The 26,909-nt window shown below is 45.9% G+C and overlaps 1 protein-coding gene and 1 long non-coding RNA gene across 16 annotated transcripts in view; one reads left to right on the forward strand and one right to left on the reverse strand.

Moving 5' to 3' along the window:
• The window catches only part of LOC137538597 (uncharacterized), an 887,672-nt gene that overhangs the window by 823,547 nt on the left and 37,216 nt on the right, over positions 1-26,909 (forward strand). The window contains exon 8 of one of the 6 annotated variants that reach the window (XR_011024842.1): positions 26,603-26,786. The exons of the other annotated variants lie outside the window; for them this stretch is intronic. This is a non-coding gene — a long non-coding RNA (uncharacterized lncRNA). Of the gene's footprint in view, positions 1-26,602; positions 26,787-26,909 lie in introns of those variants that run through there. 6 annotated transcript variants of the gene reach the window in all.
• The window catches only part of CHST8 (carbohydrate sulfotransferase 8), a 584,914-nt gene continuing 561,545 nt past the window's right edge, over positions 3,541-26,909 (reverse strand). For all 10 annotated transcript variants that reach the window (XM_068260871.1, XM_068260863.1, XM_068260868.1 and 7 more), the window contains 2 exons: positions 26,647-26,684; positions 3,541-4,983 (listed from right to left, as the gene is read on the reverse strand). In XM_068260871.1, coding sequence (XP_068116972.1) covers positions 3,850-4,983; positions 26,647-26,684 — 1,172 coding nt within the window. In that variant the 3' untranslated portion in view covers positions 3,541-3,849. The remainder of the gene's footprint in view (positions 4,984-26,646; positions 26,685-26,909) is intronic.

Below are 26,909 nucleotides of genomic sequence, written 5' to 3' on the forward strand. Positions count from 1 at the left end.
CATAGTTTAGCCTCCCTGTTTTTAATGTGTGCGGTTTGCAGCCATGTGTGCATTGCAGATGGAGTCGAGCCATACGGGCGGGGTAGTGAGCGTGGCATGTTTCCATTGGCCTAGCGCCTGTTTTTTAATGGACAGGCCTTTTTTTTTTTTTTTTATTAGTAATGATTATAATCTCCTGTAGCTGCAGTGCTGACCACAGAGTGTATAAGGATAAGATGTTGGGGTTGGTGTGTGCTGCTCCGTAAAGAGAGAACATGGACTCGCCTTCTGGTACCAAGCTTTCAGGAATGGATCCTTCATTACATGACAGACTTTTTCTCTGGAATGTGAAAACAGTCTGGGTGGCCCCATGATACGCAACGGCTGCCTTTAGCCACTTCGCATCCCTGGGGATTTCTGATAACTTTGGCATCGACTGTGTCGCTATTGTTACAGCAATAACTTTTTTTTGCATCACTTATGCCATCAAAATGATACACATATTGCTTGTTTTTGTGACAAGCTAGGCTTTCTTTGGGTAATATTTTTTTCCAAGAATCATTTAATTTAATAGGCATTTTACAGGGGAAATACAGACGTAAATGCAAAAAATACAAATGACAAGTGCCACAGTTGTAAAGGACCTCAAAATACACTATTTGGCTCACCCTGGTTAAAGCACCCCTAAAGTAAGAGGGTTGTGGTGGCTGACATATTGCTTTCCTTTTAAAGAGACACTGAAGCGAAAAAAAAATTATGATATACTGATTTGTATGTGTAGTACAGCTAAGAAATAAAATATTAGGAGCAGAGACATAAGTCTAATTTTGTTTCCAGTACAGGAAGAGTTAAGAGACTTAAGTTGTTATCTATACAAAAAAAGCCATTGAGCTCTGCGACTTTCAAAGTTGCAGAGAGCTCTGAGTTCTGAAGGTTGTTATCTGAGCTTTCAGTCAAGGATTTTCTTTTTCTCAGCCTGAGGACAGGTCAATAGTTCACAGCCTGCTCTGTAGAAACATTTAGAATGCTGAGTGTTGTGTAAAAAATGCACATATTAGAGAAAGATGCAATGTTAGAAAAAACACTATATAACTGAAATTAAAAATATGAGAATATTTTCTTTGCTACTAATCTTCTAGTAATTAGCTGTACTACACAAACAATTCATTATATCATATATATTTTTTCGCTTCAGTGTCTCTTTAAACAATACCAGTTGCCTGGCTATCCTGCTGATCCTCTGCCTCTAATACATTTAGGCCCCATTTACACTATAAATCGCTAAACGCTTAGGAAACCGCTGATAGGTTTTTAAGCGTTTCTTCACTGTATGAGATGGCGTTTTTCGCTTAGCTCTTCCATACAGGAAATGGCCGCTAGACAGGAAACAGATGTGTTTTATGGGTAATGTGCTCTGTCTTGTGGGTAATCTGCAATATTTACTCAGGAAAACGCTGGAAAAACGCTGAGGATTGTGAACAGCCCAGCACTTTTGGGGAGATTTTGAAGCACTCCTATCTTTAACATTGAAGCGCTAATCGCTCAAAAATGGTGCAGGCTATGAGTTTGCGTTTCAGCTAATCGCTGAAAAACACAATGCTTAAATGAGAACAGCCACATAGACTTAACATACTCACGTTGCGGCGGCAGCTGTCGCCAGGCGATTGACCGCGCCAATCGCCTGGCGACATCAGCGACAAGCGACGGTTCGGGGTGCGCACCCGTGCAACGCCTTATACTCACGGGCGACCTGTCGCCGCAACACGTGTAGCCCGTGAGTATGGGCCATAAGGCTACATACACACTTGAGATAAGTCTTTGGAAACGGCAAGATCACAGACCAATTTTACCCCATTCCATGTAGTATGAGGCCCATACTCTACACAGTCTATTCTATGGAGCTGAACTCCCCATCAGATAAAAATCTTTGCAAGATGCTGCACACAAAGATGCTGTACACATGCAACAGATCAGTATCTGCAAAAGATCTGTTCCTGCAAAAGATCCGTTCCTGCAAAATGCATTCATAGTCTATATCTGCAGATCCTTATACACACCTTGTTTAACAGATATTCATCTGCAGATCAGATCCACCAGAATGGATCTTCAGATCTGCAGATGATTGTCAGATATGCAGATGAATGCCTGTTAAACAAGGTGTGTATGAGGATCTGCAGATATCATAGACTATGAATGCGTTTTGCAGGAACGGATCTTTTGCAGGAACAGATCTTTTGCAGATACTGATCTGTTGCATGTTTACGGCATCTTTGTGTGCAGCATCTTGCAAAGATTTCTGTCTGATGGGGAGTTCAGCTCCATAGAATAGACTGTGTAGAGTATGGCTCTCATACTACATGAAGGGGGGTAAAATTGGTCTGTGATCATGCCTTTTCCATAGACTTTTATCTCAAGTGTGTACGTAGCATAATACTTTTAGCCACAGCCCCTCAACAAGCATGTAGATCAGGTGTTCTGACTGAAGTTAGACTGGATTAGCTGCATGCTTGTTTCAGGTGTGTGATCCAGCCACTACTGATGTGAAAGAGATCAGCAGGGCTGCCAAGCAACTGGTATTGTTTAAAAGGAAACCTGAGACGGATGAAATGAAAAGTTTTATACATACTCTTTAGCCCCCTTCAAGGTGATTGGTCGCTTGCCTTCCTCCCAGGCTGCCTGGGTCCTCCGCTAGGTGGCCAGGTAGTTTTGGAAGTTGGACTGTTCTGCACATGTGCGACCCAGCCACAAGCCCCATCGCGTCCCCGTTGCTGGGAGTATTCTGCAGCCGCGCCAACTTCCGAAATTACCAGGCTGCCTAGTGTAGGATCTAGACAGCGGCTGAGGACGGCGAGGGACCAATCAGCCTGGAGGAAGCCCCAGGTATGTATACATTTTTGTTTTAATTATTTTGTAATCCGTCTCAGGTACACTTTAAAGCAGTTGTGAGGTTGTGGAGAAAAGGAGTTGGAGTGTTTTGTGAGTAATGTTGGTGTTTGGGTGAATTTTGATATTCCGGTGAATTTGGATGTTCCCAATACAAACACAACCATTCAGCACCAAACAAGCGGATATGATCAGTTCAATTACTTGTGCGTCATGTGACTCCAATACTTCCTTCTTTCAATGCTGGTAGGAGGAAGTATCAGAGTATTGCACCCTGTCCGCTTCTTCAAGGCTGAAGTATGGTTTTGCATGTCCTGAATGCGAGGACCAACACTATTTATGAGCGGAGCCTATTCACTTTTCTGCTGTAGTTTGGTCAGTGAAATGCTAATAATTCTAAGATGATGCAAAGTGTATGCTAATTTTATGCAAATTGGAAATGAACTAACAAATTCAGCAGCTGCTGCATGTGAGAGTGCTATATGTCCGAGCTGCGTAATATTTGCATCAACTTATAATTATCAGCATCTAACTGAGCATCCCTACTCTGCTTTTATATAAAAGGTAATAAAAAGCTACCATCACAGTAAAAATCTAGCCCTTTTTATTTGTATTTCTTAAAAAAAAACAGCTTTATTACTCAACAAAAATACCATTTTTACAATAAAGAATCTTTAGTTAAATATTTTCTTAAAACAAGAGAACAGAAATAGTCGCAGGATTGTAGTGTAGTTCACACCTCCAATAAGGTAACTCGTATAGAAATGATATGCAAATATAACTGTTGTATCGAAATATCAGTGAAAGAGCACTGCACGGTGGTATTAAAATAGACTTTCATAAGAGTTGCTTTACAGTTTGAAAAGTAAAAACCTGACCCGATCAATGTAAAATCTGGAGTTCAGACCAGGAGCTGAACACCTTTCCTACAGTAACACTGCCCCCATTAAATGGTTTCTGGAAACCCCATACTCCGTTTTCAGATGATCAGTATAAGTCCTCGAAAGGTTTGGAATAATTAAACATTTGATAATCCATGTAATAGAAGTCGTAGGTCCTTTGTCTTTCTAGCGGAGAAAGCTGTGCAAAATATTGCTGTGTAATTTTACTAGTGGTCCTTTCCTCGTTGGAATGTCGGTCTTTAAATCGGGGAAAAGTTAAATTTTGGGGGGCGCCTATAAGGTGCAGTAAGAAATTAGCATCTTCTTCCATGCTCTCAAATTTCCCAATAAAGTCATAATCTATCAAGCATGGGCTGCAAAGTCTACTCACATGGTCCCAGTGGATATCCATACCCACCGGCCTGTGGACATCCAACAAGTACTGAATGAACTCTTTGAACTGTACTCCAGAGCCTGTCCTCAGAGCTTCTCTGGTGGCATTTTGCCTGTACTTTGAAATGATGGCTTTGCCGAAAACGGGATGGTAATAGTTATTGGCATGCTCAAACTTGTCCCGGAAAGCAGACACCAACCTCTCAAAAGGTTCCCTGACAAAAATCATCTTTTTGTAGGTATTGAGCCTGTTGAAAATTCCTTTGCGGTCAAAGCTATCCAGCCTCTTCAAGTAGTTTCCGTAATGCACTGTGTTGTGCTGAATATCCATGGTCGAAGAGGCCAATCCGTTAAGAACCATCAGAACTCTTTTCCAGTTGGAGCAACCAGCTTTTGGGACTTCACAGTAGAGAATCTTATACTTGTCCTCCACAAAGATCCTGGAGACGTGATAAGGAGTGATGATCCTCCTGCTACCGCCTTTATACTTCAAGCAGATATCTTGCATGAGCTTCTTACGCTGTCGTTGGACCTCATAAAGCTTTTTCCAATTGCTGTTCCTGTCGTCCTCTTCCAGCCTCATGAGATCCACAGCGGAATTATTGATGGGCATCAAGATTGGAGTTTCTTTCAATAGAAAATGTTTTCGTTTCTTCAGAAGTTTCCTCTCGGCATATTTCTTATTGTCTCGCCTGAGAAAGACCGCCGTTCTCTGCCTCCGGTTTGTGTTGTGTAAACTAGCCGAGTACTGATAAGGAGGATACGTCGGAGGATCTGGGTTTATGTTCAGAAGTTGTTTGGCAGCGGCTTCTATTGAAGTCCCGTACTGATGGTTAGACGCGCAGTCCTGTGAATAGAAGAACAGGGATTATTCAGAATTTTCACAAAAACACAAAGGCAAGAACACAACGAGTTCTGTCTGACAAATCTACACGCCGGCCCTGCTGAAGCATGGAAAGTCTTATTTGCTTATTCACAATACCCTCCAAACAAATAGCTTTTCACGCAGGCAGACAGTTGTGGATAAAACAAAATGGAATTGTTCCATATATAGCACTATGCATCAGTAAACATGCCAAGCTGGAATGTCACACTTAAAGGAGAAAGTTATTCAACAGATGCAGGACATAAACCTTGTGAATGCAAGTAATAGAGTCTCTTTCAGCTTGGCGTATTGCGGTGTTACATATATACAGCATATAGATATATATATTATACAGTGGATATATATATATATATATATATATAATTTTTTTTTTTTTTTGAATACATCTTTTTATTTTATTTCACTAGGGGCTGGTGCACACTACAAGAGCTTTTTAAATGCTAGGAGATTTTAAAAGCTCTTGCTAATGTAATGCTATGGGGGATTTTTACAAAAGCACATCCCTCCAGTGTGAACACACACATAGGGTAACATTAGCAGGAGCTTTGAAAATCACAAAGCGCTCAGAAAAGCTCTTCTGGTGTGCACCAGCCCCAAACAATAACTATTAACCTCCCTGGCGGTGCATTTGTGTCTGGAATTATGAGTCAAAAGCAGTACAAATTTTTTCTAGAATTTTCAGCCTCCAATTCTTAAAGAGCACCCGAGGTGTGTTTAAAGAATGTTATCTGCATACAGAGGCTGGATCTGCCTATACAGCCCAGCCTCTGTTGCTATCCCAAACCCCACTAAGGTCCCCCTGCACTCTGCAATCCCTCATAAATCACAGCCGTGCTGTGAGGCTGTGTTTACATCTGTAGTGTCGGTCTCAGCTGCTCCCCCTCCTCCTGCATAGCTCCGGTCCCTGCCCCCGTCCCTTCTCTCCAATCAGCAGGGAGGGAAGGGATGCAGGCGGGGACTGGAGTTCTGCAGGAGGCGGGGAGAGCAGCAGACTGACACTATAGAGATAAACACAGCCAGCTCTGACAAGCTGTTTGTCAGCAGCGTGGCTGTGATTTATGAGGGATTGCAGAGTGCAGGGGGACCTTAGGGGGGTTTGGGATAGCAACAGAGGCTGGGCTGTATAGGCAGATCCAGCCTCTGTATGCAGATAATATTCTTCAAACCCACCTCGGGTTCTCTTTAAGTTATAATTTACCAAAATATGACAGAAAAAAAGCCTGGTAGACATTCTGCTTATAAATAAAAGACTAGAACACAAATTTTGTGAATTAATTACATTTATGAAGAAACTTACAAATGTTGAAACTGTACAATAAGGGCCCGTTTCCACTGGAGTGGAAACTGCTCCGAACCTGCAGCGTTTCCCCGCAGGCAAATCGCGTTTGGAAACTCTGCCATAGGAAACTATGGCGCCGCCAGCCGAATCGCTTACCCTAGCGATTCGTCCAACACTGCCCACAGTTTTCGCGCGGAAGGCTGCGAATCCCATAGCCGTGCATGGCATGGCATCTGGGATTCGACTGCGTTCCCGCAGACCCAGAAGTGCCGCCGCGCTTCTCACTGACGCGAGTGGAAGCAGGCCCTAGAGAGTAGTCAAAATCAGGGCAGAGGTCGCTGCAGGCGGCAGGCAGAAAGTAATCAAAATCAGGGCAAAAATCGGTAACAGTATGGCAGAAGCACCTGATAACAACCCTCTAGTGTATAAGGTGAATATTTAGTACAGGGAGTCCCTTACACTTATCCTTGTCGCATTTTGTTGCACAACCCCTCTACCCCAGCTTAGTGTATAAATGCAGAGTATAGTGCAGCAGGAGCTGTGCGCTCACCAGTGCTGTGCTTCAGCCTGTGACAGAAGGAGCCTAGGTGCAGTGAAACAAAGGGATACACTGGGGGGCAGAAGTAGCACAAAGGGACAGAAGGAAGCACACCAGGGGGGGGGGGGGGGGGGGACAGAAGGAGGCACAAAGGGGGACAAACTGGGACACAGAAGGAGGCGGGGGGAAGACAGTTGGCACAGAGAAGCACATTGGCGGCTGCCAGCAATTTACACTATCCATCCTTGTGATGTCTGCTCCTCAGCACACAGAAATTCCTGCTGCTGCACACATGCAGCAGGAGCATGAAGTAGAACACCCGTGGAGCGGGGCTTAATCCAAGGAAATGGCACCCCCCGGGACCAAATGGAACTCCAGACAATCGCCTGGAATGCCTATGTCTAAAAATGCCCGTCTGTAAATCCCACATACCTATAGAGCTTTTAGTCAGCAAGACTAAAATGCTTTTCAGAGGTGTCTCAGCACAGCCTGTGTGGGAAAAAAAGCCTTGTTTACCAGCTGTTTTGTAACAATTTGTGTCAGTATTGGAGGGGGAGGCAGAGCTGCACTGTAACCTGGCTGTAAACTGTTTATTTTACAATGCGTGGCAAAGAGAGACACACAGACAGGAACACAGAGCTTAAGCTATTTACACACATTTAAAGCTCTATTTCTGCTTTCTATAATTCTGAACAGATTTCAGTCACAGTATTAGAGCCAGTGAAGATTGTTTCTGTATGCTGGATGTGCTGGACACAGTCCTCCATAGTAATGCCCACAGTGAGAACGGTTCTCTATAAATGTAATTTTCTTTATATAAAACATGAAAAAAAGATTTTGTATTGCAAAATGCTAGTAATTACTGGAAATATATGTGGCATTTAGAATTTTAGTTTGATAGTTGTCCTTAAAGGGACTCAGAGCTCAGCGAACTAGAAAGATGTATACATACCTGCGGCTTCCTCCAGCCCCATAAGCTCTGATTGCTCCCATGCCACCGTCCTCAGTCTTCTGCAGCGCTGGTACCAGGTCCCCAAACTTCTGTCAGTCAGCTCCAGTCAGCGCAGGAGAAGTGCGCTCTTTGCGTATCTCTCCAGCAGCTGCTTGAGAGATACAGTGGGATGCAAAAGTTTGGGCAACCTTGTTAATAGTCTTGATTTTTTTGTATAAATCGTTGATTGTTACGATAAAAAAAGTCAGTTAAATATATCATATAGGAGACACACACAGTGATATTTGAGAAGTGAAATGGAGTTTATTGAATTTACAGAAAGTGCGCAATAATTGTTTGAATAAAATTAGGCAGGTGCATACATTTGGGCACTGTTATTTTTTTGATTCCAAAACCTTTAGAACGAATTATTGGAACTCAAATTGGCTTGGTACACTCAGTGACCCCTGACCTGAATGAACTAGAGATGCTTGGATTCTGGTTAAAGGTATTTTGGACCATTTCTCTTTACAGACTCTCATTGGAACCTACAGGAAGCATTTAGAGGCTGTAATTTCTGCAAAAGGAGGATCTACTAAATATTGATTTCATTTCTTTTTGTGGTGCCCAAATGTATGCACCTGCCTAATTTTGTTTAAACAAATATTGCAAACATTCTGTAAATGCAATAAACTTCATTTCACTTCTCAAATACCACTGTGTGTCTCTTATATGATATATTTAACTCAGTGTTCTCCAACCCTGTCCTCAAGGCCCACCAACACTGCATGTTTTGTATAAAGCCATAGAGATAGTTAATCAGCTCTGCTGCAACACTAATTGCCCCACCTGTGATTGTGTGTGGTTTCCTGCAAAATGTACTGTTGGTGGGCCTTGAGGACAGGGTTGGGGAACGCTGATTAACTGACATTTTTTATCATAACACCCAACAATTTATACAGGAAAATCATGACGATTAACAAGGTTGCCCAAACTTTATCATCCCACTGTACGTAGAGGGCGCACTTCTCTTACACCAGACTGGCTCCGACTGACAGAAGTGCGGGGACCCGGTACCGGTGCTACAGAACACTGAGGATGGCGGTGTGGGAGCGATCCGAGCTTATGGGGCTGGAGGAAGCCACAGGTATGTATAATCTTTTTAGTTCGCTGAGCTCTGCTACACTTTAAGGACACATCTCCCCATACTTAAAGGGGCACTACAGCGAAACACTGTAAAATGTAAAATATGTGCAAACATATACAAATAAGAAGTACATTTTTTCCAGAGTAAAATGAGCCATAAATTACTTTTCTCCTATGTTGCTGTTACTTACAGTAGGTTGTAGATATCTGACAGAAGTGACAGGTTTTGGACTAGTCCGTCTCTTCATAGGGGATTCTCAGGGATATATTTATTTTCAAAAGCACTTAGTGAATGGCACTTACTCTGTCCAACTGCCAAAAACTGTGTAGCGAGCAGGGAAGTGGGCCAGCATCATTGTATAAATCCTTTTTAGGGAATATCTGTATAAAGAATAAAAGCCCTGCTGAGAATCCCCTATGAAGAGATGGGCTAGCCCAAAGCCTGTCACTTCTGTCAGATTTCTACTGCCTACTGTAAGTGACAACATTATAGGAGAAAAGTAATTTATGGCTCATTTTACTCATTTGTTTAGGTTTGCATATACTTCAAATCTTAACATTTTTCACAATAGTGCCCCTTTAACATCATGAGTAGCAAATTAACTATTTATACAGATTCCTATATCAGTAGTGATTCTGTCTGGGGTCCACTAGAAAGTGGGAATCTTAATTGCTGAGCGTTTTTCAGAGTAATTTTCAGTTTGTTTTTTCTTTTAAGTGATTTGAATGTAATGTGTGCAATCTGTACAGTTGGGATTACTTAGTGATTTCCGTAGCGAGTTGCAATTTTCTTAGTTGTGATGTCAGGACTCTGTGAACCTCGCTGCATTGTGGGAAATTATGGCTTTTTCCAATTGTCAAGCACAGACTAACCAGCAAGCTCATGGTGACCCAGAACTCATTGGGGTGTGTAAGGGACTACAATGGTCCTAAAAGCCCCCTTACTAAGATGTTAAGAAAAACAAAAGTTTGCTTTCCTAAAACAGAAAGAATTTGCGATAATTCAGGTTGGAGTGAGCTTGAGTCTTCTCCAACTGTCAAGTAAGCAATATCTCCTTCTGTGCATCATAGAACTCTCAGTAACAAACATTCCGTACAGATCACCTGGCAGGACTAAAGATAACACCACCAGTGATACATATGAAAATGGAAATCGAGGTGAGGAAAGATTTTACAATGAGGAAACTCTAAATGAAACATTTATAAATGAATACTGTAAAAAATGAGCAACTGTATTACATTATTTTCTCTATAGTTCCTCTTTAAAGTACACCTAAAGTGTCAGCAATATGGAGGCTGACCTATTTCCTTTTAAATGATGCATATTGCCTGGCTGCCCTGCTAATCTTCTGCCTCTAATACTTTTGCCATAGACCCTGAACAAGCATGCAGATCAGCTTCTCTGATTAGATCTGCAATATTAAAAAGCCACAGGGAAAATACCCAGTTGTTGAAAGCCAGTTGTGTGGTGCAGCATTTGGAGGCATATAGAGACTAGGGGAAGGAATAGACCCTTAAGGAGGGTGCCATCCTGAGGGCCGGGCCGAGGCAGAGAGGCTCCAGCCTCAGGGCGCGTTGTAGGAGGGGGCGCACAACTCACTCAGTTATCATTCCCTGCAAGCCACATAACTAGAGATTAAGGTGTTGGGGGGACCTCTTAGTCTAATAGCAATCAGTGTGTGACGGCTGGGGAGGGTGGGAGGGATGGAGGGGCGCACTTTGGTGTTTCAGCCTTGGGTGTTGGAGGACCTTGTCCCGGCTCTGGCCATCCTTGAAGCAAACCTGTACCTCTCATCCTAAATATTCACCCTAATGAAGTAACTCATTTTTTTCTTTCTAACATTTTAAGAAAGCAGTCCCTTGTTTTTCAAGGACTCAGGCCCCCTGAACACCACTATTAATTACAAATTATAAAGATCCTTATTTGTGACTACTACAGAGTCCAGCACACAAGCGGCAGTTCAGGGAAATGATGAAGTCCCCGGCTACAGGCGGCTCTGAAAGATAAGAGAACATTTCTCTCAGCAGATGTGTTAAATTAAGATGCTACTTTTCACTATGACCCCGACTGTCACCCCAACCTGGAGAAGCCTTTAACATACTGTATTCAGCCAGGCGTTCACAGGACCTCTCTATCCACTCGCCAAGTGTCACAGATAAAAAGGATTTACTGACCTGAACAAGGAAGGGGACAAGTCTCTACATGGCTGATGGCTTAACCACTCCATGGGCTGAAACACCGCAAGAACGGCTGAGACACACGCACGCACACACACACACACACAGCAAGCAGATCCCTCACTGCAATAATGGCTGATACATACACAGGACAAGAACGGCTGACACACACACAGCACCCGACTCACCCACCGCAAGCACAGGTGACACACACACACACACCCCTCACTGCAAGAATGGCTGACACATACACACCGCAAGAACAGGTCTCACACACACACACACACACACACACACACACACACACACACACACACACACACACACACACGCACACGCACACGCACACGCACACGCACACGAACACGAACAGCTGACAAACACACCGCGAGAACATCTGACACACATACTGCAAGAGCGGCCGAAAGACATGCGCACTACAAAACCGACTGACACATACACCACAAGAGCGGCCGACCCACCTGCGCCTCAAACGCTGCTTTGGTTCTCTTCTGGCACTATATTAGTCTGAGACCCATGAAACAGGTTGCCAAGTGCACATTAAAAGTACGTTCAGTGGCGTAGCTAAGGAGCTATAGGCCCTGGTGCAAGGTTTACATGGGGCCCCCCAAGCGCTCTATACATAACAATTGATACGGCACACCAAAACCTGCCAAGGACAACCACAGTGTCAGAGGTGCAAGAATGGGATGGGGAACAGTTTGTTAATGATTACTACTAATAAAAGCACCTATAGAAGTGTTTATTATGAGCATAGGACCAATAGAGAGCTAATACTGTGGTTAAGGGAGGGCCCTTTGGGGCCCCTCTGGCCCAAGGGCCCCGATGCGGTCGCTACCTCTGCACCCCCTATTGCTACGCCCCTGAGTACGTTACAAATTATTTGAGCGTGTCATCATTGAGGTAAGCCACCTCAAAATTTTTGTCATCTTCGTTGCTTTAAACAACGTACCGTGTATGCCAATTGGCAATATGGCCCCCGGAAAGCAGCGGGGAGATTATTCCCTCCCCGCGGGACCCCCTCCCCTACCTCCCTGCATGGCTGGATTAGCAGTTGGGTGTGTAATTACTCACAATCCTAAGTAAACCTAATGAGCGCAAAATGTCTAAAAACTGCTTGGCATAGATGTTCGCGTTTAAGACAAAACGGCTGGTAGCAAAAGGGTTAATTGTGTTGAGTTTTTTTGGCGAAACTGAAGTGTAAGATCTTAATATAGCAAAGCTGAACTTATTTCCTATGAAGCTGGAGCCACAATCCCCCCCGCCGCCTTATTCTACAACAAGATTAAGTGTTAATCCCTTCCAGCCAGCTATCCAGCCGCATAGAGGTTAATGGCATGCACGATAATGCTGCACTAGGCGCATTTGTGCGCACTCGCGGCATCTGGCGTACACTTCGGCATGGAGAAGAGCCCACTAAGTGACATTTGCTATGATGGAAGATGGCCGGCTGCCAGCTGGGCTGAGACCAAGCTGATGTCAATGAAATCTGTTATCATGCAAAATAAGCTGTTGTGTTGGAATCGGCGCTCCTACGGCCAGACCGGCCAACGCTGACAAACCTCAAGCCGACCCTTAAGAACAATAACACGGAGTAATCTCGGCCAGGCAGGGCTTGCCGGCATGCACAGCAGAATGGGCCTGCTGTAATGATAGGCAATGGGCGGGAGTGACAGAGGTCCTATGAGGAAAGTAGTGCACAAAGGCGCCACATACCACAACCAGGGCACAACTCTGCTTACATTACACTGTACTGAGTCTCTATTAGTAGTTTAGGCTCGTGAATTTTAATGCATACGGTTTAGAATATACAATCATTTGCAGTTCGCAAAGTTTTCTGCATTGCAGGCAAACCATCTTTGCATGATTATATTTTTATCACTTGTCTGGATGGAGTTGGAAAACTGTCTAACTGTGCCAATGTTGAATGCTGTTTGCAAGATGCGGAGTGATATGTGCTGTAGCCTCATCACCCGGCATTTTGTTATAGTTCAGCTTGGTGTGGGGCGTAGAGGTCTACCTCACACAGCATTGGGCTCTGTTCCCACCTGTCCGTTCTCCGCTCATCAAATAAATGTCTCCCATTTTATAAATAGGAGCTATAGAGGAGCGTATCCGTCCTGGACTCCAGCCACACCATCATAGCAGACATTAAAGTGAACCTCCAGACTAAACATCTACTCAGCGGCACTGAAAAGGCTTGGTGTTATTTTAACAGTTTCACAGCATCAGACCTTTGTTTTCTTACCAAAGCCTAATTTTTAGCTGCACAGAAGCTAAGCTCCGCCCTATCAATGAAAACTGCCCGGGCATTTTTCCCCTGATGCTGTGCAAAGCATGATGGTATTTCTGATGATGATGTTCTCATTGCCTAGCAACTGAGAGTTGTGATCAGGACACAGGACAGTTGAAACTGTGTCTCATGCTCCCTGTCACCTCCTTTCAACCAAAAAGATGGCTGCCCTCATGAAATCACAAATATTTGCCTGTTCTTTTAAAAAACAGGGTGGGTAAGAGATTATATTACCTATCTTTTTAATTAACATAACTAATTAACTTAACGACAGTCTGTTTGTTTAGGCTGAAGTTCCTCTTTGAACTATCTGCACCTGCTGGTCCAGCACACGTGGAAACCAAACTTTAAATGCCTAACACAGTAAGGTGTAAAGGTACTCTTAGAAAATATAAAGATAGATAAGGTACTTGACCCAGATGGAATCCACCCCTAAGTAATAAAGAGAACCCGAGGCGGGGTTCTTCCATCGCAATCCATATACAGAGGCTGGGTCTGTCTATAGAGCTCAGCCTCTGTTGCTAGTTAGTTCCCTCCAAAGCCCCCCTGCACACTGTCAGACCCCATAAATCACAGCCGCGCTATGCGGCTGTGTTTACCTCACTACTGTCAGTCTCGGCTGCTCCCCCGCCTCCTGAATCGCTCCAGTCCCCGCCCGCGTCCCTTCCCTCCAATCAGCGGCGAGGGAAGGGACGTGGGCGGGGATCGGAGCGATTCAGGAGGCGGGGGAGCGGCGAGACTGACATTAGTGAGATAAACACAGCCGGCTTCAGCGTGGCTGTGTTTTATGGGGTCTGACAGCGCGCAGGGGGGGCTTTGAAGGAAACTAACTAGCAACAGAGGCTGGGCTCTATAGACAGACCCAGCCTCTGTATATGGATTGCGATGTAAGAACACTACCTCAGGTTCTTTAAAGAAAATCTGTATTAAGAAAAAATGCCCCTGGGTGGTACTCACCTCGTGAGGTGGAAGACTCTGGACCCTATCGAGGTTTCCCACGATGGTGGCGATACAGCTCCCCGAATGGCGGGGATGTAAATATTTACCGTCCTGGCTCCACCGCAGTATCGGCTCTCGGCTCCGAAATAGCCAATCCCAGTTGGGTCCGCTCCACTACGCAGGCGCAAGCCTCCTGTAGAGCGGACCCGACTGGGATCGGCTATTTCCGAGCGGAAAGCTGCAACAGCGCCACCCGCTGGAGTCAGGGAAGGTAAATATTGAACAGCCTGACAAATTGTCGGCTGTGCCTTCTGAGGGGGCAGACAGAGACCACCGTGGGACGGAGGACGTCTCAATAGGATCCAGAGGCTTCCCCCTACCGAGGTGAGTACACCCCAGGGGCATTTTCTGTTAATACAGAGAATCTTTAAACACTTCACGCCAAATCGGGTTTTTACCCTAACGGACAAGATCGATTTTCACCTTTTAGTGCTTATCCCTTTTATTTGCCAATAGCTTAATCACTACTAATCACAATTAAATGATCTATATCTTGTTTTTTTCACCACCAATTAGCCTTTTTTAAGGTTGAGATTTGTTTTCAGTAATTACTTTATTTTCTATGCAGTTTAAAGGAAAAAACAAGGAAAAAATGAAAAAATACACTTTCTCCAATTTCATCCCCTATAGTTTTAATATAAACACTGCTACTGTACCTAAAACTAGTGTTGGGCGAACAGTGTTCGCCACTGTTCGGGTTCTGCAGAACATCACCCTGTTCGGGTGATGTTCGAGTTCGGCCGAACACCTGACGGTGCTCGGTCAAACCGTTCGGCCATATGGCCGAACTAAGAGCGCATGGCCGAACGTTCCCCGAACGTTCGGCTAGCGCTGTGATTGGCCGAACGGGTCACGTGGTTCGGACCCGAACGCGCTCTGATTGGCCGAACTGTCACGTGGTTCGGGTAAATAAATACCCGAACCACGTCATATCTCCGCCATTTGTCTGTGGGTTTAGCTTTGGGTAGGCAGGCAGGGTAGTTCGCGCTCCAGCCACGCTAGCCAGGGTCCCCCCCAGTCATTGTGTGTCACTGCTGGGAACAGTAGTACACCGCTCGTTCAGCCACACTATATAGCATTCTGTGTACTGTTCTGTGTCTGCTGGGAACAGTAGTACACCGCTCGTTCAGCCACACTATATAGCATTCTGTGTACTGTTCTGTGTCTGCTGGGAACAGTAGTACACCGCTCGTTCAGCCACACTATATAGCATTCTGTGTACTGTTCTGTGTCTGCTGGGAACAGTAGTACACCGCTCGTTCAGCCACACTATATAGCATTCTGTGTACTGTTCTGTGTCTGCTGGGAACAGTGGTACACCGCTCGTTCAGCCACACTATATAGCATTCTGTGTACTGTTCTGTGTCTGCTGGGAACAGTAGTACACCGCTCGTTCAGCCACACTATATAGCATTCTGTGTACTGTTCTGTGTCTGCTGGGAACAGTAGTACACCGCTCGTTCAGCCACACTATATAGCATTCTGTGTACTGTTCTGTGTCTGCTGGGAATAGTGGTACACCGCTCGTTCAGCCACACTATATAGCATTCTGTGTACTGTTCTGTGTCTGCTGGGAACAGTAGTACACCGCTCGTTCAGCCACACTATATAGCATTCTGTGTACTGTTCTGTGTCTGCTGGGAACAGTAGTACACCGCTCGTTCAGCCACACTATATAGCATTCTGTGTACTGTTCTGTGTCTGCTGGGAATAGTGGTACACCGCTCGTTCAGCCACACTATATAGCATTCTGTGTACTGTTCTGTGTCTGCTGGGAACAGTAGTACACCGCTCGTTCAGCCACACTATATAGCATTCTGTGTACTGTTCTGTGTCTGCTGGGAACAGTAGTACACCGCTCGTTCAGCCACACTATATAGCATTCTGTGTACTGTTCTGTGTCTGCTGGGAATAGTGGTACACCGCTCGTTCAGCCACACTATATAGCATTCTGTGTACTGTTCTGTGTCTGCTGGGAACAGTAGTACACCGCTCGTTCAGCCACACTATATAGCATTCTGTGTACTGTTCTGTGTCTGCTGGGAACAGTAGTACACCGCTCGTTCAGCCACACTATATAGCATTCTGTGTACTGTTCTGTGTCTGCTGGGAATAGTGGTACACCGCTCACCCGTCACTGTATAGCATTGTGCTCTGTGTCGCTGCTGGGAATAGTGGTACACCGCTCACCCGTCACTGTATAGCATTGTGCTCTGTGTCGCTGCTGGGAATAGTGGTACTGTATAGCATTTCTGTACTGCCACTGTACTGCTGCCAGTCAGCGTGTACTGTAAGGATAAGTGAAATGAGGAAGAAATCCGGTGAAAGAGGGAGGGGCAAGGGAAGAGGTGTTTCCCCTGACGGTTCACGTACAGGCCACAGGGGAGCACCCAAGAAAACCCACTCAATACCGCCCATGTTGTCCAGGACAACAACCCTCACAAATCCAAAAGAACAGGACCAGATAATTACTTGGATGACCTCTCAAGCGTCCAGCAGTGGGTTAAGCAGCACCAGCACATCACGCACGAGGTCCGAGTCCTCAGCCAGTTACAAGGAGCCAGTGGGCACAAAGCTGACACAACCGGCAGCGACACCACGCACACAACTGCCAGATAACCAGTCCGATGAATTACCTCAGGACACAATGGGGTATTCGCAGGAGCTATTCCCAGCCCAACAAACTTCCACCTTTCAAAGGTCAATGGAGGAACAGCCAGAAATGTTGTGCCTGGATTCACAACCGTTAACTGTGGGAAATGCACCGCGCACTGAAATACAAGGCGAGTCCGAAGAGGACTCGGAAACCCAAATCCCAGAGCAATTTGGGCAGGAGGGGTTGCAATTGCAGGAGGTCGGCCGACAAGATCTGGAAGACGACGTTGGAGTGTGCTGCGCAGAGGTTGTTGTGGGGAGCTCTACTCCACGGCGGTGGCCCACAATGACATATGACGAGTTTGAGGAGATGGAAGAGGAGGGTATGGACAATGTGGACAGAGACCCAGATTTTGTTTGTGAACGAGAACATCGCCGTCGTAGCAGCAGCACAGATGAGTCTGTTGAAGAACACACTGCTGCACGAGTTCGCCTTGTGCCACAAGGTAGGCGGCGCGCAATTTCAGGCACCACAAGCGTGGAAGTTCAAGTGAGAGGCAAAAGAGGAGCAAACAGAAATCGCCAGCAAGGAGGCAGGTGCTCCAAAGTCTGGGCTTTCTTTGAAGACTGCACTGAGGATGTTACCATGGCGATTTGCAAGGTGTGCAAGACCCGCCTGAGCAGGGGGAAAAATATTAACAACCTCTCCACCACCAGCATGAGCCGTCACATGCTATCCAAACATTCCACTCTTTGGGCAAACGCGTCAGGACAGGGTACCAGAAACAACACTGCCTCCCTTGGGTTCACCAGACTCACCACCAGACCCGCCTCAGCAGCAGCAGTAGCCCAGCCATTGCGTGGTTCACAACATTCACAAACATCAGACGACGCTGACACTGTCACTTTCCGGAGTAGTGCTCTTGAGGTCTCCCAGTGTTCATCAAACACAACAACCAACAGCCCTTCCGTGTGCAGCGCTACGGTTCAGTTGTCTGTGTCGGAGATGTTTGAGCGCAAGAGGAAATTGCCAGCAAATGACCCCCGGGCCGTGGCAGTAACAGCCAGCATAGCCAAGCTTCTGGCCTGCGAAATGCTGCCATATCGATTGGTGGAGACAAACAGCTTCAAGGGCATGATGTCAGTGGCCATCCCACGTTACGTGGTTCCCAGCCGCTACCACTTTGCACGCTCTGCAGTGCCTGAGTTGCATGAGCACGTGGTCAGCAAAATAACCCGAAGCTTGAAGAATGCCGTTGCCTGCAAGGTTCACCTCACCACTGACACCTGGACGAGTGCGTTGGAAGAGAAGGAGTCAGAGAGGTAGGTGCTGCTGTTATCCAGTGGGAGGGACGGCGGTGCAGCTGTTTGTGGCGTGGGCAACACCCGTGCCGTAGCAGGTGAGGAATCGCTGCCAGGCTCCACAAGGTTCACCCAGTGCGCGGTAAGGGAGATGTATCGACCCTGGCCGAACGCACTCGTCCAGGTGTCAGTGGTGAGGTGAACCTTGCAGGCAACGGCATTCTTCAAGCTTCGGGTTATTTTGCTGACCACGTGCTCATGCAACTCAGGCACTGCAGAGCGTGCAAAGTGGTAGCGGCTGGGAACCACGTAACGTGGGATGGCCACTGACATCATGCCCTTGAAGCTGTTTGTCTCCACCAATCGATATGGCAGCATTTCGCAGGCCAGAAGCTTGGCTATGCTGGCTGTTACTGCCACGGCCCGGGGGTCATTTGCTGGCAATTTCCTCTTGCGCTCAAACATCTCCGACACAGACAACTGAACCGTAGCGCTGCACACGGAAGGGCTGTTGGTTGTTGTGTTTGATGAACACTGGGAGACCTCAAGAGCACTACTCCGGAAAGTGACAGTGTCAGCGTCGTCTGATGTTTGTGAATGTTGTGAACCACGCAATGGCTGGGCTACTGCTGCTGCTGAGGTGGGTCTGGTGGTGAGTCTGGTGAACCCAAGGGAGGCAGTGTTGTTTCTGGTACCCTGTCCTGACGCGTTTGCCCAAAGAGTGGAATGTTTGGATAGCATGTGACGGCTCATGCTGGTGGTGGAGAGGTTGTTAATATTTTTCCCCCTGCTCAGGCGGGTCTTGCACACCTTGCAAATCGCCATGGTAACATCCTCAGTGCAGTCTTCAAAGAAAGCCCAGACTTTGGAGCACCTGCCTCCTTGCTGGCGATTTCTGTTTGCTCCTCTTTTGCCTCTCACTTGAACTTCCACGCTTGTGGTGCCTGAAATTGCGCGCCGCCTACCTTGTGGCACAAGGCGAACTCGTGCAGCAGTGTGTTCTGTTCTCAAAGCTGTACCTCATCCGGAAACGCTAACCCAGCAGCAGTAGGATCGTGGAAGCAGTGCAGCACAGCTGTTGGCATGCGTCAGCAAGCGTTGCTGAAGCTAATCTGCCTTGGGGATAAGCAGCACACAGGGGAGGAAATTTGGAGGGGAATAAAGGAACAGACGGATTTGTGGCTGGCACCGCTGGACCTGAAACCGGGCATGGTTGTGTGTGATAATGGGAGTAATCTCATTCGCGCTTTAAGGTTGGCTAAGCTGACACACATCCCTTGCCTGGCGCACGTGATGAACCTAGTAGTTCAGCGGTTCCTGAGGACATACCCAGGCGTGCCCGATCTGCTGTTGAAGGTGCGTCGAGTGTCCAAACATTGTAGAAATTCCAGTACTGCTTCGGGGGCACTCGCCAAGATGCAGGAGCGCTTCAATCTCCCCCACCATCGCTTGCTGTGTGATGTCCCTACGCGCTGGAATTCTACGCTGCACATGCTAGCCCGCTTTTGCGAGCAGAAGAGTGCAGTGGTCCAGTACATGACGGCGCAGTACCGAGGCGCATCCGGCCAGCTGCCAAGCTTCTGTGGATCCGATTGGGCCAACATGTTGGACCTCTGCCAAGTCCTCCAAAATTTTGAGCAATCCACGTTGCTTGTGAGCAGTGACAACTCTTCAGTCAGCATTACCATACCACTGCTGTGTTTACTGAAGAGGTCGATGTTAAAAATCAAGGAAACAGCTGTCATGATGCAACTGGGGGAATCTGAAGGAGAAAACGATCAGCGTGATGGTACCAACATCAGGCCATCCGCCTCAGGGAACGCTGGCCCCAGCAGCTATGACGAAGAAGAGGAGGAGGAACAGCTGGAGTTGGAGCAGGAATTTCATGCCACCACTGACGAGGGCCAGAGCGGTGCACGTTGGACTTCCACAATTCAACGCGAATGGTCAGCAGAAGCAGACCAGGAGGAAGGTGACGACTATGATGCATCACAACAACTATCACAACGCTCACAAGAGGATGATGAGGATTCTGGTAGGACTCTGGCACACATGGCTCAATTCATGCTAGACTGCATTGAACGTGACCCACGCATTGTGCGCATTCTGGACAACACCAATTACTGGGTTTATACCCTTCTGGATCCACGGTACAAACACAATGTTCCAAAACTGCTTGAAGAAAGAGTCAGACAGGTCAAAATGGAAGAATACCAGCAGGCCCTTGTGGAGACTTTAGAGAGGAGATTGACATCCTCCCCCTCCTCTAGCCAGTTGTACGCAGACAGACTGACTTCCGCAAACCCAGGACGACCAGGAGGGCAGCAAACAACGCAAGCCGCAGCTAGTACCCAAAAGGGAATGGTATCGGCAGTGTCCTTGGAGTGGGAAAATTTTCTGACACCCATGCAGCCGCAGCCCACTGAACAGCAAGCGTGCAGATCCACCTCCAACACCGATCGCCTGGAGAAGATGGTCAAGGACTACATGTCAGATGGCGTAGCTGTGTCGAACCATCCATCTGCACCCTTCAACTATTGGGTATCGAAGCTAGACACCTGGCACGAACTGGCAATGTACGCAATAGAGGTGCTGGCTTGCCCGGCAGCCAGCGTTATGTCGGAACGCTGTTTCAGTGCTGCCGGAGGCATCGTCACAGATCGGCGTATCCGCCTCTCTACAGAAAATGCAGACCGTCTGACTCAAATTAAAATGAATCAATCCTGGATTGGAAATGACTACGCAACACTCCAGGACCCCAACCAAGTAACATGACCAATGAACATCTGGGATGGTGTTGCGTTTCCGGGCCCTGTTTATTGAACCTCTCATCTGTATTACATTTATGACTGCATGGCGGCAAAAAGCATTGCTGCTATATCCGCACGCTTTTTGTCCACATGCAAGGCCTGGGTTGTTGTGTCTCACAAAGCGTGGCCTTCTCCTCCTGCGCCTGCTCCTGTTCCATCACGTCTGCTGCTGCTGGGTTAGCGTTGCCGCGTGGTCCCTGTTTATTGAACCACTTATCTTTATTACATTTATGACTGCATGGCGGTACAAAGCATGCTATCCGCACGCTTCTTGCCCTCATGCAAGGCCTGGGTTGTTGTGTCTCACAAAGCGTGGCCTTCTCCTCCTGCGCCTGCTCCTGTTCCATCACGTCTGCTGCTGCTGGGTTAGCGTTGCCGCGTGGTCCCTGTTTATTGAACCACTTATCTTTATTACATTTATGACTGCATGGCGGTACAAAGCCTGCTATCCGCACGCTTCTTGCCCTCATGCAAGGCCGGGGTTGTTGTGTCTCACAAAGCGTGGCCTTCTTCTCCTCCTGCGCCACCCTCCTCCTGTTCCATCACGTGTGCTGCTGCTGGGTTAGCGTTACCGGTCCCTTTTCCTGGAACCTCTTATATGTATTACATTTATGACTGCATGCCGACAAAAAACATGTTACCTGTGCAAAGAAAACAGACATTTCCCGCATTTAAAAGACAGTTTTCCCTTTGAAACTTTAAAATCGATTTTCTCAAAAACTATAAGCTCTTTTTGCTAATTTTTTTTTCCTCTTGTACCCACTCCCAAGGTGCACATACCCTGTAAATTTGGGGTATGTAGCATGTAAGGAGGCTTTACAAACCACAAAAGTTCGGGTCCCCATTGACTTCCATTATGTTCGGAGTTCGAGTCGAACACCCGAACATCGCGGCCATGTTCGGCCTGTTTGGCCCGAACCCGAACATCTAGATGTTCGCCCAACACTACCTAAAACCCACACATTTTATCTGCCTATTTGTCCTGGTTATGGTAATATTTTAATTATGTCCCTAGTACAAAGTATGGTGACAATATATTATTTGGAAATAAAGTTGTATTTTTTTCTATGGTGTTTTTTTTCTCACTAATTTCTTGTGCACACGCAGGAGCACACACACGCACGGGAGCGCACGTGCATGCACACGCACAGGAGCACACGTAGGAGCACGCACACGCACGGGAGCACGCACGTGTACAGCGGCAGCAGCACTGTTTGACTTATAAAAATGTCCTGGAGCCGTTAAGAGGCTCTAGCAGGACGTTTTTAAGTCTGGTTGTTAAGTGGTTAAAGGGGAACTTCAGCCTAAACAAAAATACTGTTACTAAGTTACATTACTTATGTTAATTAGAATAGATAGGTAGTATAATCTTTTACCCACCCTGTTTTAGAAGAACAGGCAAATGTTTGTGATTCATGGGGGCTGCCATCTTTGTCATGGGGGCAGCCATCTTTTTAGTTGAAAGGAGGTGACAGGGAGCATGAGACACAGTTCCAACTGTCCTGTGTCCTGATAACCCCTCCCAGCTGCACACACTAAGCTTCAAATGTCAAATTCAAAATAAAAAAAAATTGCACCAAAACAGCAGAACGAGGACAACAACAACAGAAATCCCATCATGCTTTGCACAGCATAAGGGGAAAACTGCCCGGGCAGTTTTCTTCTGTGCAGCTAAAAATGAGACTTGTATAAGTGAAACATAGTTCAGATGCTGTGAAACTGTTAAAGAAACACCAGGCCTTTTCAGTGCTGCTGAGTCGATTTTTAGTCTGGAGGTTCACTTTAAGAGAGCGGAGTTCAGTTTTAAATAAGCCACTTTATCTTATTTTCTATAATTTTCTTTCAACTGGGTCAGTTCCTTATGACTGGCGTACAGCGAAAGTTTTCCCCTTATTAGTAGGTTACCTAAACCGAATTTAAAAAAAGCAGTTTAACTTACCTGGGGCTTCCTTCACCCCCCTGCAGCAATCTTGTGCCCGCCCCATGATTCTGCAATGATCCAGTCACCAGCAGTGCCCCTCTGTCAGTGAGTCGGCATCCACTAAGCATGTGCGGCGCAGGCGTATGAGTGTGCTCCCATTGCTGGGAGCATTGTGTGCATGCGCAGTATACATTTTTACATACTGTGCATGCACAGAACGCTGCCATTCACGAGAGCGTGATCAGGACCGGGGCCATGCATCCAGCTGGCAGGGGTCGCTGCAGGTGACTGGAGCATCGTAGATTCATGGCACGGGCACAGAACAGCTGCAGGTAAGTTAAATTGCTTACCCCCAATTAACTGATCCAGTTGGATTTTTATTTTCGGTAGATTGAAAATTTTGTAATGTAGAGAAGAAAGCAATTTTTTCAGAGATTTCAATTTCTTTTCATAATTGGAGAAAAATGTAACACACGTGGTGCATTGGTCAGATTTTTCAAATGTTACAATCAATTAGAAAAAAAAATGATTGTAAATCTTGAATTGAAAAGTAATGTAAAAAACTGTATGGTGTGAGCCTACCTTAAAGGGAATATCCAGGCAGCCCCCCCCCCAAAAAAAAAAAAAATTACTTACCTGGGGCTTCCTCCAGCCCCTATGCCCCTCGCCGCAGCTCCATTCTCAGCCGCTGGCTCCTAGTCCCCGACTGTGCAGAGGCCTCGCCAGGTCGTTCTCTACTGCACCTGAGCAAGCGCCAATGTCCATCACTTGCACATGGTGTGGAGTGTACTGCACAGGCGCAGTAGTTCTGGCCTGGCGAGGTCGGCTTCTGCACCGTTGGGGACCGGCACCCAGCGGCTGAGAGCAGAGCTGTGGCGAGGGACATAGCAGCTGCTAGGGGCTGGAGGAAACACCGGGTAAGTAAATGTCATTTTTTTGGCTGCCAGGACATTCCCTTTAAGAAGATGACATTTTAAAGGACAACTATCAAAGTTAATTCAAATTCTTAATGCCACATATATTTCCAGTAATTACTAGCAAATAACAGCACGGGCGCGCCCCCTGACGCATGCGCACACCCTGACATGCGTGTGCGCAGGGCAGCACTCCCCAACGCCCACCTGCTCTTTCTGTCCCCACCCTCCTCCTGTCGACTGCACATGCGCAGTAGCCGAAAACCACGGACACACAGCCAGGAGGAGGATGACGCAGGGACAATTAGGGATTATTGTATAGGACGTGAAGAAAATAGGACATTTACAGAAAACAGTTTTCACTGTGGGCATTACTATGGAGGACTGTGCCCAGCACATCCAGCATACAGAAACAATCTTCACTGGCTGTAATCCTGTGACTAAAATGTGTTTAGAAAGCAGAAATATAGCTTCAAATAGTGTGTAAATATCTCATCAGATGCACCTCTGTGTATTCCTGTCTCTCTCTCCCTGCCTCATACAGAGTTTACAGCCAGGTAGAGCTTATTCTGAATGAGGGTGGGGAAGCATCCAAGTAAGGAAAAAGTACAGGTCCTTCTCTATAGCTAACAAATTCCTCAGCTGTTCTCATATGGTCTGTGAAAAAGCAGTATGTGTTTAAACAGGGCAGAAAAATAAACAGTAAATCATTCCTCTTTGAATAGTGACAGAGAAGTGGAACCTATCTACATGGTATAGCTACAGCCATTAGCTCTGCCTCAACAGGAAGCGCTCCCCGGGCACCACGGAGGGGATTTGGGAGGTAAAGACCCCTCGTTCAGCCGCGGGATAGAGGTGTTTTAGCAGAAGCAAACATACCTATGTAGAATATAAGGTAAAAAGCGATTTTTAATCTCGCTTCAGAGTCTCTTTAACCCTGTATGTGCTCCCAGCAAACCAGGAAGTAACAGCTCTGCAGCATCTCTGACGAGTTCTCGTAAGCAGTGACAAATTATTTTCTGTAAAGGTCATTATGCTGTTGCTTCTCTTTTAGAGCAGAGAAGACATTCTGAGTTCAGGTCGGCTTTAAATACAAAATAAAGGATCACTGCAAAAAATCATAAATTGCTAGCACTGAATTCAAAAGCGATCTGTAAACCGCTGCAAAAAATCACGAAAAAAACCCACTTAACTGCTTTTTGCAATTTCTAGTGGGCCACAGCCCTTACTATTTACAGTGTGCAAGCAGCAGAGAAGCTTCAATCGCAATCACAAACGCCAGCAATTGCGATTTTTTTTCTGTTATGCGATTGCGATTTTCATTTGCATTGCATTATCATTGTAAAAATTGCTCCAGAAAGCGATTGCGATTCCAAATCAAATCACTATAGTGGAAAATACTTCTCGTGATTTCTATGATAAAGTAACAACCCAAAGGGAGGTAAAAATCACTAGCGATTTGCGATTTTGTGATTCAGCAATCGCAATCGCTCTGGTGGAAAAGGGCCCAAAAGAGATCGTACACTTTTGCTGCAACACAAGTTGCTGCAATTAACATTTTCACCACTAGATGGGGGCGTTCTTCCACAATCCTCCAACTTTTCTCCTCACTCCACAATATGGAACATAAATATGGTACATTTTCAGATTAGCAGGGTTAGCCCCTTTCACACATTTTATATCCCTGAGTTTATTTTAAAATCGAGACCAGCAGTTAAAGGACCACTATGGCAAAACATTGTAAAATTAAAAATACATGTAAACAGATATAAATAAGAAGCCCTTTTCTTCCAAAGTAAAATGAGCCATAAATTACTTTTCTCCTATATTGCTGTCACTTACAGTAGGTAGTAGAAATCTGACAGAACCGACAGGTTTTGGGCTAGTCCATCTCTTCATGGGGGATTCTCAGCATGGCCTTTATTCTTAAAGACTCTACCTGAAAAGGATTTATACAAAGATGCAGGCCAGCCTCCCTGCTCGCTGCACGCTATTTTGGCAGTTGTATGGAACAACTGCCATTTGCTAACTGCTTTTAAATAAATACATAAACCAACCCCTGAAAATCCCCCCGTGAGGAGATGGGCTAATCCAAAACCTGTCATCCTGTCAGATTTTACTACCTACTGTAAGTGACAGCAACATAGGAGAAAAGTAATTTATGGCTCATTTTACTCTGGAAGAAATGTACTTCTTCTTTGGATGTGTTTACATGTATTTTACGATTTTCACGATAGTGATCCTGTAAAGGAAGAGAACTGGCACAACCCATGAGGGGAGGCAGATGCCGGGTGACTGGTACATGAATATGAATTCCTTTACATTGTAAGCCCGCAAGGGCAGAGCTCTCTCACCCTTTTGATTCTTGGAATGTGTTTCACATTTTATTCATCATGTTCATTTTTTCACTGTAATTACAAATTCTGTATTTTGTATATTGGTGTATACCATTTGTTTGAATGATTATATACCCCATGTTTGTTTCTTACTTTGTACAGCGCCACGGAATATGTTGGCGCTTTATAAATCTATTATAATAATAATAATGATGATGATGATAGCCAGATGCAGGGTGACTAATAAATGAATATGAAGAGTGGACAGTGAAACGCGTAGTAGGCGTACAACTGATTGTGCATTTCCCTCGTTACAGCTGAAGCACGAAGACAAACACACCAAGGCAAACACCCAACTTACCTTTTTTGGTTCTTGCAATGCAAATTCAAACTTCATCCCTGCAAAGAAAAGAAGATGCTTTTACTGAGTGAAAATATTTGAGTGCAGAGAACTCACATTTTTTGGATTACAAAAATGCCAATTGGCAAAACAAATGAAAACACACAATGATCGCATCATGTATTTCTTGCTTAACCACTTCAGCTCCCTTGCTACGCATGTACGCCCCTGTATACTTCACTTCAGGCACAGGGGTGTAGATATGCATACTGTTTACCTACTGC

The sequence above is a fragment of the Hyperolius riggenbachi genome, chromosome 11 (assembly GCF_040937935.1).
Source record: "Hyperolius riggenbachi isolate aHypRig1 chromosome 11, aHypRig1.pri, whole genome shotgun sequence".
In the NCBI taxonomy this organism is placed as follows: Eukaryota; Metazoa; Chordata; class Amphibia; order Anura; family Hyperoliidae; genus Hyperolius; species Hyperolius riggenbachi.